At 36.1% G+C, this 12,967-nt stretch overlaps 1 protein-coding gene across 11 annotated transcripts in view; it reads left to right on the forward strand.

The window, feature by feature from the left end:
• LOC126967697 (atypical protein kinase C) overlaps positions 1-12,967 on the forward strand; it is a 215,798-nt gene that overhangs the window by 159,742 nt on the left and 43,089 nt on the right. The window contains exon 1 of one of the 11 annotated variants that reach the window (XM_050812297.1): positions 5,310-5,570. The exons of 7 other annotated variants lie outside the window; for them this stretch is intronic. In XM_050812297.1, the coding sequence (XP_050668254.1) occupies positions 5,465-5,570 (106 nt within the window). In that variant the 5' untranslated portion in view covers positions 5,310-5,464. Of the gene's footprint in view, positions 1-5,309; positions 5,592-8,446; positions 8,679-10,553; positions 10,739-12,967 lie in introns of those variants that run through there. 3 more of the 11 variants (XM_050812296.1, XM_050812298.1, XM_050812295.1) reach the window with 3 other exon arrangements.

Raw genomic sequence — 12,967 nt, forward strand, 5'->3', positions numbered from 1 at the left:
AATAACAGCTCAATGTTACATCGAGGAGATCATAAGACCCCATGTGGTCTCATATGCACATAGAATCGGCGCAAGATTCCATCTGATGCACGATAATGCTCGCGCTCATACAGCTAGGGCCACCAGAGAAGCCCTAGAGGAGGCTGGTATACAGGTGTTGGCACTGAAATCAAGCTGGGAACAAATTCCTCAAGAAACAGTGGTTCACCTGGTGGAGAATGTACCTTCTAGGCTTCAAGAGTGCATTAGTAATCGAGGACGGCATACTAGATATTGAGAAAAGTCATAAATCAAGAAACATTTTATGTTTTTTTTTTCAGATTTTTTTCCTCACTTATTATTTTTGCAAAAATTTCAATTTTTAGAAAAATTGGAGCAAATTTCTTTTTTTAATGGAATGCATCATTATTTTATGCTGTCTACAATAAAAATCAATCAATTTATCCAACTGAAACATTGATCAACCTTTAAACCTCAAGAATTCATGAGAATACTGTAAAAACGTGGTGGCACTTATTTTGTTTGACTAGTATATGTACATAAAAATTTCGCGGAAAGAATTTTGATTCATTAAGACCGGCAACACTTCTGTGATTCTTTTCATGTTGCAAGAGAAGTGGACGTCGGTGATCACATCACATTAAGTAACCCGTACGCTTGTCCTCCATAAAAAATATCCATATTGAGTTGTGAGTGAAAAAACCTTACCAACGTACCTTAACAACAGCGCTATGAAAAACACCACACAGCCAGATGGTGGGAATGGGGTTTGAGCTTGTGCTGTACTATCGCGAACTTGTTAGCTTATTGGACCGGTTATAAGTATACGAATATTTATTTGTGATCCTTGCAGACTATAAATATAACAACAATTTAATATCGTGTTTATAATTGAAAACTGCTGACCTCCTTATATGATTAACGATATAAAAGAAATTCAGGACGCTATAAAGTGCATGCTCATAAAAATATTAGCAGTGTACTGGGAATTTGCCGGCGTTTTATTACTTTGTTCTCGTTCCTAGGAGCGACCTAATATACTTCCAAGAAGTTAATATGGTACACGGAACACTTTAAACAATGTAAAAAATTATTTCATTATGATTCTACTTACATGTTTTTTATAATACACTGGCCTGCAAAAGTAAGTATCACACTTTTAAAATTGGGATAACGTTTTAAATTCACAAGATATACTTTCAAAATAAAAAGGACTCCAAAGAGAATTAAATTTTGTACATAAAATATTTATAGTTGGTAACCTTCTTGTAAGAATTGGCTGAAAAAAACTTCAAAAACAAAACCATTCCTTTTTCAAAGTGGACGTTTCCGAATTACAATTTTACCATTCACATTTTTCTTTCTGTTTTAAATTTTTTTCGAGATCGATGGGTCTTGTTTTAAAAATTTATGATAAAAGCACATAAAATTTATTTATCATGCCTTTTTCAGTTGAAGAATGTGCTAGGATCATGGCTTTTCTGGAACTAGGCATCAGTATGCGTCGCACTGCAAGAATGGTGGGTGTGACGGTACGAACGGTCCAGAAGGTAAAGCGAAGGTACGAAGAGACTGGACACCATCTGAGGAGACCTTGTAATGGCAGACCCAGGTGTACCAGTGCCCGAGAAGATCGTTATATTATTTCCACTGTGTTAAGAAATCGCCACCAAAATGCAGTTGAAGTCCAGCAACAGCTACTTCAGACCCGGAGGGACTACATTAGTGATAGTACAGTGAGGAGAAGACTTGCTGAAGCAAATTTGAAACCCCGAAGACCAGTGAGTGGCCCAAAACTCGAGAGACAGCATCGAGTAGCGAGACTGCGATACGCCCGTGAACACATGCAGTGGGATGAAGAAGAATGGTCAAGAATTTTGTTTGCAGATGAGTCTCGATTCTCCCTTTACACTTCTGATGGAAGGCGAAGTGTTTACAGGCGACCTGGTGAGCGATACCTTCAAGCCTGCATCTCAGAAAGAGTCCAATACGGTGGAGGCAGTGATGTATGGGCTGGCATATCCTCAGAAGGTCGCACAGAGCTAGTAGCCATAGAAAATGGCACCCTCACTGGGCAAAGATATGCTCAAGAGATTCTCAATGAGTATGCAGGGCCGTATTTAGCAAATATGGGTGATGGATCGATGCTGATACATGATAATGCCCGGCCACACACGGCTCATATCGTACAAGAGTATATTCAGGAGGTCGGTATCAGCGTGATGGCTTGGCCATCAAGAAGTCCTGATCTCAACCCGATTGAACACGCCTGGGATGAGCTTGGGAGGCTAGTCAGAAATCGCAGACCACCACCTACTACACTCAGGGCACTAAAGCAGGCGCTGGTAGAAGAATGGGAGAATATTCCCCAACATCGGCTCCGAAACCTAGTGTTCAGTATGCCGAACCGGCTCGAAGCTGTAATCAGAGCTCGAGGAGGCAATACCAGTTATTAAAAATTCAATAACATGTAATACATTTTAGTTGAATTTTTTTACACTTAACTAAAAATGTCTATTTTCATTGTTTTATCATTTATAAGTTAAAAATGTTACTAATGTATAATTTCAGTTTCTAAGAATTAAAGCCTATAAAATTTGCAACAAAACGTTTTTAATCTTAACCTTCTACAGTTAAGAAAAAAAATTAATTTGAAAAGTGTGATACTTACTTTTGCAGGCCAGTGTATAATCACAAATGTATAGAGTTGAGAGTTTTTTCCACACTTGTACAAGACGCTACTATTTGCCGCATTTTATAGTTCTATGTCAACAATACCCTATAAATTTTGATTCCCTCGAGAGTGTCGAAATAGACTTTTTTGCTACATAAGCGACCGTATCTTTTTTTTACGTTAGATACTAAGAAGTTTGATTTTTTCACAGCTCCAAGAGACATTATATACCGATATTCGAGATACCTCCATGCGTACCCAAAATCTAGCTCTTTGTCTGTCTGACAGACAGACAAAGAGATCCAACTTATGATATAGGTTCCAATTTTTCCTGTTAAAGTACGAAATCCTAAAAAAGGCATTGGTGACCCAGTATTAACTTATAGGCTTTTAATACTTACTTTGGTTATAATATAATGAAGTTCATAACCTAACCTAATTTAGCAGTGGGTGGCTTCATTGCACACGATACCGACCAGGTGGGGACTACAACGGCGCCGTAAAGCACCAATGTGCAAGCATTATTATTTACGGGCGCCGTAGCTAGTGAAATTACTGGGCTTATGGACACTTAACATCTTCTGTCTCAAAGTGACGAGCTTAATTGCTATTCCGCTCAGAATTTTGAGTTCAATCAAAATTCAGGGCAGGGCGTATCATATCTTCTTATAAATAAATACAAATGGGTGTATTTAGATCGCCCAGAATTCCTAATATGTTAAATTTAATCTCTATCAGTTCTTGATATACTTGATGTGAAAAATGACATTTTCGACACTCGTGGGTTGACTCACACCACCACCACACACCACCTTCGCACGATACGTCACAAATTAGGATATCATTGCCACCATCTGGATGTGGGGCGTTGCTTCACAATGCGGTTTTCAAGGAACTTCCTTACAGCATTGTTGCTGTGGAATGAGATTCCTTGTGCCGTGTTTCCATTACGATACGACATGGGTACAAAAAGCGCGTACACTTTTCTAAGAGGCGAGCAACGCTCCTGTCAGTCCTCTGGTGTTGCAAGAGAATGTATGCGGCAGTGATCACCTAACATCAGGTGACCCGTACGCTCATTTGCCCTCATAAAAAATAAATTATAATGGAAACAATATTTAGTCAACAATCCACTTCATATCTTAACCAAATTATATTTGCAATATTGCAAAAGATAAGAAATTCTTAAGACTTAACAACTTTAATCAGGAATCTATTAATATAACAGCATAAATAAGCGGATGATCGAATTATTATTTTCACTTTGATTACTCGGGAACAAAAACTAGGGTTAAAACGTGCAAACTTCAACTTCACAGCTTTACATTTGGTATTGCAGTGCTTCTGTGCCCTCGGAGTATATTAAGTAAACATTGGTTGCACTCAGAATATACTCGTTTAACAGCAAATACAACCAGATATGGTATACCCTGTGAACTGATACACTGTAATAAATTTACGACCAGTGGCGGCACATAAATGGGTTGCCAACAAACAAATTTATGCTCGCGAAAGAAATGATAATGTTAGAATAAAGTATTGAGGCCAATGTTTGCTGCTTCCAATGAAGAAAAGTAAATCTTCAGATTATAAGGTGTTTATTTTAGAATAAGTAATTGTACATATTATATGATTTTAATTTTGTTTCAGGTAAGAACCAGGTTCTGTGTTACATAATGACGCTATTCGAGTTCGTAAGTATTATATACCTATCAGTTACCCATTTTATCCGTTGCACAAACATTAAAATTACTTAACATATTTTAAAACTTTATTTTTTTTTAGTTACGTGTATACGTTTGTTTTCATCCTTTTCTTATCCATGTTCTAAAGTTCTTTTGAAGGTGAATTACATAAAATCATCAGCGAACAGATGACACTTTCTAATGATTATTCATTCGTAAACTATACAAACTATCTATCAGATCTGTTATGCTATTGTCTGTGAATAGATTGATCAATCGTGATGACGGAACACATTCCTGTCCCATTCATGCCACGCTCATCTTGAAGTCATGCTAAAACAATTAGCGTGCGTTCTTTTCGTCCCTTATCTCATATCTCCGTAAAGCTTTAATCGTTTTAAAGTATCTTTTTCACGCCATAAATAGAATGTGTCATAATAACGGTCCTTGGTAAGCCTAATAATAGTGTGTTACTGAGTAATGTAATTTTGATAAAATCTAACTATCCACAAAGCGTGTGCGCTTTAATGAAGTCAATATTGTGAATATTGACTTCATGTTTTATGTACCTTCTCGTGCATTGTCAAGCCAAGCATATTGCTTGACAATGGCATATGCCAGTGGTTCACTGATTTTTTTCACTTTAAATACCAAACCTTGAAACAATGGCATAACCAGCGTTTGCTTTAAATACATTATCTATATGGAAGCGAAAACACGATAATCCTTCACGTAATATTATTATATTTGCAAATACGCCAATTATTCATTCAACGCTCACCCTTTGCCGAAGATTGAGATTCGGTCTGGCCTTGTATTCGATATTCACATTTTATCGGCGGGAAACTAGGACGCAGATACCAATATATCACGTCGGATCGATATTTTTGCAAATTTGCCGACAGTCTAGCATTTGTCTTTGGTACGTGATGTTTGAAATTTAAATTTCGAAGGAACGATAATGAACGCTGAACAGTGAGCGGGACGTGACGCGAATTCAAGTGTTGCAACATTATTTTTTTAAATTTATAATGCCTTTTAAAGAAATGTTTTATCGATAAAGTTCGTGATCTACGATTTTTCGAAAGAATTTATTTTAATAAAAATGGTTCGTAACAAAAATGAGGATTGCTTTGTAGAGCTGTTTTCGTTACTTTGTGATCAGGGAAAGCCACTAAAAAGGAAACAACTTCGACAAACGAACAGGAAGGGTGAGCCGAAAGTTATTGAAAGTAAATCAACAAACTTACCAAATTCCTTAAGCCGATTTTCATCATTATAATTTTTTATCAAAGTCAACTTTAGTCAACATTTTGTCTAATGCTGATAATATATGTTTGTTCCCTTATGTGTGTGCGTGAACTATGTGTATATTTATAAAATTCTCGTGTCAAAATTATAGTTGCCATACTCTCCGAAACGGCTGCATTGATTATTATGAATTTATTTGTGTATATTCGGCAGGTCGTAAACTATTTTTATAGCCGTATGTCTTAAAGGATACGCCCCATTTTTTTTTGTATTGCATTTTTTTACATTAATTGATATGGCAAAGGAATGTTTGCCGGATCAGCTTAGAATTATTATAATATTTCATTGCAATGAGCAAAAAAAGCCAATGCTAATGAAGGCATATCCTTGCTCTAGTATAGAATGCGAAATAGAAGACATCTTAAACCAAGATAAACGAGATTTTCTACTAACGGCCGTTACCAATATTCAGTCTATCTCTTACTTGCGTTAAAAGTCGTAACAATCGTTAACTTTTCTGACCCAATAAACTTATCGACGGTAACTCACCTTATCCGTGCACGCTGTCTGTCAATGGGAAGACGTATAGCTTACCAGCGATATAAAGTTTGTATGGAAATTGCAATTCACGCGTCCCAATATAAGGCGATAAGAATGACTTATCGGGTATATTTGGACAGCTTCGTATTATTGACTGCTAATTACTGACAGTAGAAGGTAGTAATTTATCTCTATCTGTAGATAGTTTATTGGGAACGGCATTATCCACTCACCGCAAGATCGATCGTTATGGCCATCTTTTACGGTGGTCTACGTTCGAAAATGGACGTCTTTCGCCTGATAAAAATATATTGCTTGTTTATATTAGTTAATCAATAGTAAATGTGGTTTTATTTAACATTACTGTGTTTCGGTCTGAAGGGCGGCTCCCCTAGCTAGTGAAACTACTGGGCAAATGAGACTTATCATCTTATGTCTCGAGGTGAATATCGCAATTGTAGCGCCGCTCAGAATTTTTGGGTTTTTCATGAATCCTAAGCGTTTTAAGTTTTGTTTCAATAATAAAGTGAGAAGTTTTAGATAGGATCACGAGCAATTCTTGTATATATGTATAATATAATCTGAATCTCGGAAACGGCTCCAAAGATTTTCATGAAATTTAGTATACAGGTAGTTTCTTGGGCGAGAAATGGATCTACGAGTAGCTAGGTTTCAATTTTAAAAAATGTAAATTCATCCGTGTTTTAATGAGAAACAGCTACAATAACATTACCTTACAAAAGTAAATTTCGCCACTATGTACAAGCCTATAATAGCTCAGATGTGACATGGGATCCGGAAAGCAGAACAACCCGGTTCGTATTAGTTTTTGTTTTTTTTTTTTCGAGTTTTGTACTATCTTAAACATCCGAGCAAGGCTCGGTCGTCCAGATATTTACATTTAAACAACCTGCGCGCCAGCATGTTGCATCTCATGGCATGGCGCACAATTATATCTTTTAGAGTTCCAGAACCAATAAAAGAGATATGATTTAGTACAGAACGCAAAATAAATAATTTTTATCAAAACAGTTGTCGCTCTGATATTCATCATCGCATATAACATTAAACCACAGCCAACAGGAAAACAGAGATTGTCGTCTGACCTACTTTGTTTTTCTATTATCTTTGGATTCACCGACATTGAATTATTTATTAAACAATTATCATTACCCCGCGATATAAAGCGTGTTGTGATATTTACGTTTCATTATATTTGTATGTATTGTTGTATGGAGTGAATTATATTATGTTGAATAAATTCCTGAATTCTCATTTGTGCTCCGCTCCTGTTATGTAAATATTAATGGTTGAATACTATAACATATTGCTTGTACAGAAATGCATTCCTGTGACATTTTCAGATTGGAAGTACACTAGCTGTAGCTAGTGTAGTAATGATAAAGTCATATTCATCTTCTATCAATAAGAACTGAATAGTTCTGAGAATATTCAATTAACACACCTTCATGGATAAATAGATTTACCTTTATATCTTTAGATTCATTATTTTGTCATCGATAAATACTATTTAATTTCAATTATGGTTAGCCAATGGCATGGCGTTAACGAAATTCATAACAACAGCTTTAGTTTTTTGTTTTATGACAATAAGAGACGATACAAACAGGACGTTCAGCTGATGGTAATTGATACGCCCTGTCCATTACAATGCAGTGCCGCTCAGGATTATTGAAAAATACCAAAAATACTGAGCGCCACTACACCTGCGCTCGTCTCCTTGAGACATAATATGTTAAGTCTCATTTGCCCAGTAATTTAACAACACAATAATGCTTACACATACTGCTTCACGTCAGACATAGGCGCCGTTACCACGCCCATAACCTAGCCGGCCTCCGGTGCAAAGTGGCTCCTTTGCACCGGAGGCCGGCTGGTTCAATCTCGTAATCACATATAGTAGATGTTACACATATGTAAGTGTCAGTGCATCTGTAACTTTCACGATGATAATAAACTGAACTATAGAGTTTCAAAACTCGGGTTTCGAATAAACATTATCAGCTGTTCCACCTAATTGTTGAAGGTGCGGCTTATCACACGATACGATGAGACCCGTGATAACGCCACACAGTCGCCCGCGGCGTGCATATCGGTGCACTTATATAAAACAACGTCGATCAAATAATAAATAAACTAAATACCAAACGAGAAACTACCCTGAAACGTTCCATTCTTATGTAAATATATTCACTCTGTGTCAATACAGTTTTCGTATATTTTATCTGTGCTTTTCACCGCGAAACTTTCCCGCCAGTTATTTGTAAACAGAACTGTAATATTTGTTGAAAACACGCGGCAAATTCAATTTTGGAATGTCATGAAAACTTTTTTGAATACGGCTGCAGTTGGACATTTGTAGTGATGTGTTGGGCTATCGATAAATTGACGATGTTTTGACATGAGAAGTTTCTGGGCGGAGTTTTTGAATGCGGCGGCGAGTCATCCGTTCCCAGCGGTGCCTGGGGACTTAGTGTCGCCGTTTGATGTAGATCAGAGTGATGTCTGTTAGTATACCTCCATTGTTTGTCCAGATAAGAACTTGTGTCAATAAATAATCCTAATCATTTACAAATTTAAACGTCCTAATTACAAATGTCGTCGTGGTTTTTTGTTTGTAGTAGTGAAACTGACATTTTATTTCACAATATGGAAATTACTAAACTGATTGAAAAGAGTTGGTGCTTAAAATTATTAATGGATTTTATAAATAATGCATGACACATATTATGATATTAATCTCTTATATAATGTATTTGTAACTCAATGTTAGATATTGGTTTTGGCTTATTATGTAAGAGTTATGTCTAATAATTTTAGATCAAACATTTCGAATTTTCAGTGCAATAGTGCAGCTATCATTTTCAATTTATGACAATGCAATAGCTTTTTCAAAACGTACTTGCTTGAATTGGGTTAGAAAAAATACAATTTTAGCAAAATAGGTATTGGCATCACAGCGCCGCGATATCGATACCTATGTAATGTAAAAGTATTGAAAATTTACATACTTTTATTAATATTCCTAAACGTCATTGTGACAAATCCGCTGAAAAAGATTGCTAATCTACAAAATAATGCTGCAGATTATTGAGAATTTATAAAACTTGATTGTACAATGAGGGAATCTCTATTTATCTATACATACTCATTTGCAGACTACGACCAGATCCTTAGACAAATGGATATGCCGGATACGAAAATAATAAACAGCGGAAAATTTGTACATAATTGTAGTTGTTAATTTGGCGATTGCTCAAATTGCTCTAATGCACTCTAATTACTGTAACTGACAATAAGGGAGCCTGTACATATGGAAATGATTTTGTTCTCTGATAATTTTAAATAAATTTATGTTTTAACGCACTATTTGTGTAACGCTATGGTACAAGAATTACATTTGCGTTACCTGTCTTAAAATTAGAGTTGGTACTGGCTTTAGACGCTCATGTGAAAAATTCTGCAGTAATTTCCTTTCTATATGTTATGTGATCACTTACTCCATATCATTAATATTCTTTTCCACAAAGAATTTGCTTTAGTCACCATGAGTCTAAGAACAAATCACCGTCGACCAAGTTACTGTGTTATACAAGATAGATAGATGAGTTTGACCACAAACTTTGCCTTTAACTGACCAGATCTGTAGAAGTTAAATTAATAATAATAATAATATTGACACACTCTTACACAAATTATCTTGCCCCACACTAGGCATAGCCTGTACTATAGGTACAAGACAACGATATATTTAATACAATATATTTAGTTAAACATACATAAATTCATATAAACATCCATGACTTGGAAACAAACATCTATATTCATCATAAATAAATGTCTGCCTACCTACCGGGATTCGAACCCGGGACCTCTAGCTCAGTAGGCAGGGTCACTAACCACTGGTATTATGTGACGATACTTCTATGTTAAATACTTTATAATATTGTGATTAAAAAAAGTATTTTTCACTTTCACTTTCCATAAAAAGTGTATGGTTAGGTACTCAAGCGATAGTAATACAGGATAAGCGATCAAATATAATAACAATAGATTACAACTATGACACGTTAGTACCTATGTATTTTTAATATATGATACAATATTAATTTCGCCTCTATATTAGTCGCAAAACATTGTCGTTACATTTTCGATATGTCCATAAATAAAGCATTGCGCAAAGTATGATAGCGTTATCAACCACGGCTTATCAACTTGATATTGTGTATGGGCCTTAACTCAGTCACATGAAACTACAGTGGGAACAACACAGTGATTCATCACACATCGATACTATCGATACATCAGTTTGAGGAATGCGAGCTCAGTGCACGGGACTTGCGTGTGTAAAGCGGGATGTGTATTGTGTAGTGTTGAGTTGTTATCGATATGCGGTTTCCGTCAGTATCGTGGACGCAGGCGTCGGAGTGTCTCCGCGAGTGTGCGTGGCAGACGGTGTATTGCGGACTGAGTGCTTGCGAGAGGATAGGGGCCGCTCACTCGTTTATGACACCGAGCTACCCGCCAGTAGATGTCGTTATTGCGGCACCTGGTTTCTGTAGACAGTGTTAGTATTTTTTTTTCAATAATCGGCAACGGTTACGTTCTAACAGCAGATACGATTATTAATAGATAATAACTAAAGACAAAAAGTAGAAGGTAGTAATTTATCTCTATCTGTAGATAGTTTATTGGGAACGGCATTATCCACTCACCGCAAGATCGATCGTTATGGCCATCTTTTACGGTGGTCTACGTTCGAAAATGGACGAATGAAATGAATGAAAAACTTATAGTTTATGATTATCAAGATCACCACTGCCCTGTTTGATAAAATTCTTGCTGATTCATTTATACACAATTTGTTGTTTGTGTGTGGTGACACGCCTTCTATGTATTCTCTACACTACGAAGCTTAAGTCTTCTCATGTCCCAATCATCTTCCTTTGGCGTTGTGTATCTACTAACCCCCGGTGCACACAACCCCCTGTGTTTTATACAACCCCTTTTATATGTCGTATTGATCCGCATCTTTCAAAAGGCTGTTAAGATTATTGTTTTGTTTGTTTCCTACCGTTAATTTCCGTTCTAACTCAGTTATTTCAAGTCAGTGAACAAGGCATCCATTCAATAATAGAAATGTGTACCTACTTAGGGTTCATCCGCAGTCTGAAGGAACTTCTTCCAAGTCTGCCCTACAACTTCCGGAATAAAACAAATCCTACGGTATACCACTCTACGACCACCAGTGGGAGGCTCCTTTGCACCGGATACCGGCTAGATTATGGCTATATCAACGGCGCCTATTTCTGCCGTGAAGTAGTAATGTGTAAACATTACTGTGGTTCGGTCTGAAGGACGCCGTAGCTAGTGAAATTACTAGGCATATTAGACTTGACAACTTATGTTTCAAGGTGACGAGCGCACTTGTAGTACCGCTCAGAATTTTTGGGTTTTTAAATAATCCTGAACGGCAGTGCATTGAAATGGGCGTAACAGTTACCATCAGCTGAACGTCCTGCTCGTCTCGTCCCTTATTTTCATAAAATAAAACTCCATCCTGGCAAACTGTATTTCAACGGTAAAAAAATGTAACCAAAAGAAAATTGAACGAAAACTTGACTAGGCGAAATATGTAAATACCTATATACAAGTTGTGGCGTAGGCAATTATTGATATATTTACAATCGCATCAAATAATGTACGTGCACTTAAATAATAATGATATGAACGGTAACGAGTGATGAAAAACATGTGAATGTTTTGATCGTCAATATAAACACTGTTTAAACATTAATTATCAATTGGCTCGATTTAATTGTGCTGTACACGCTGCAGTTTAAACAAATTAAATTGATTTATGTGATTTATTAATGAGTTTCGTTCGTTGTTTAATCAGTTCTATTGAATCTCGTTTATAATAATTGTTGCTTTTATATCTCCTGTTTGCCGTATACGTATTTGGTTGGATTAATTATTATGAGTAAACAGCGCATCTGTTCTATTAATTAAATGAAATGGATGTAGGTCTTAAATCACTGATTTAATACTGATGAAAACTGTTCTTTCTGTTACGCAAACTGTGATATAGGATAACTATATGTGACCAAAGAGAATTAACAAAAAAATTTACTATTACTGTTCAGGATGATTGAATTATATTTTATTATTTCCATACCACAGTATGCAAAGGAGCCTACCTACCTCGCTGTTTTAAGAGATTCGGTTGTAGGTACTCGCGTAGGGGACTGTCCAAGGTATATTTTATCAGTCCATTCCATTCGAGGATATATTCCGCTCAATTAGCAGAAAAGGGATAACACAATACAATAAAAGGGGATATATAAATAAAGACAATACCTGAAGTTATATTATTTGTTATAAAGCTTCTTAATACCCGGACTATAACAGCAAAATCATATGTTATTATGATTATAATATACTCAATAAGTCATTTTTATCGCGTTATAGTGGGACGCGTGAATTGCATTTTCCATACAAACTTTATATCGCTTGTAAGCTATACGTCGTCCCATTGTAAGACAGTGTGCACGGATAAGGTGAGTTTCCGTCGATAAGTTTATTGGGACAGAAAAGTCAACGATACTTACGATTTTTATCTCAAGTAAGAGATAGACTGAATATTGGGAACGGCCGTAAGAATACTATAATGCCCAATATAAGGCTAGTTACTATCCACAACATATATGAAGCAAAAAGACTTATTTTATTGACAACCAGAATATATGATCTTGCGTTAAAAATGATAATTTAGGAGATCTAATATATACAAATA

This window comes from Leptidea sinapis, chromosome 13, assembly GCF_905404315.1.
Source record: "Leptidea sinapis chromosome 13, ilLepSina1.1, whole genome shotgun sequence".
NCBI classification, from domain to species: Eukaryota; Metazoa; Arthropoda; class Insecta; order Lepidoptera; family Pieridae; genus Leptidea; species Leptidea sinapis.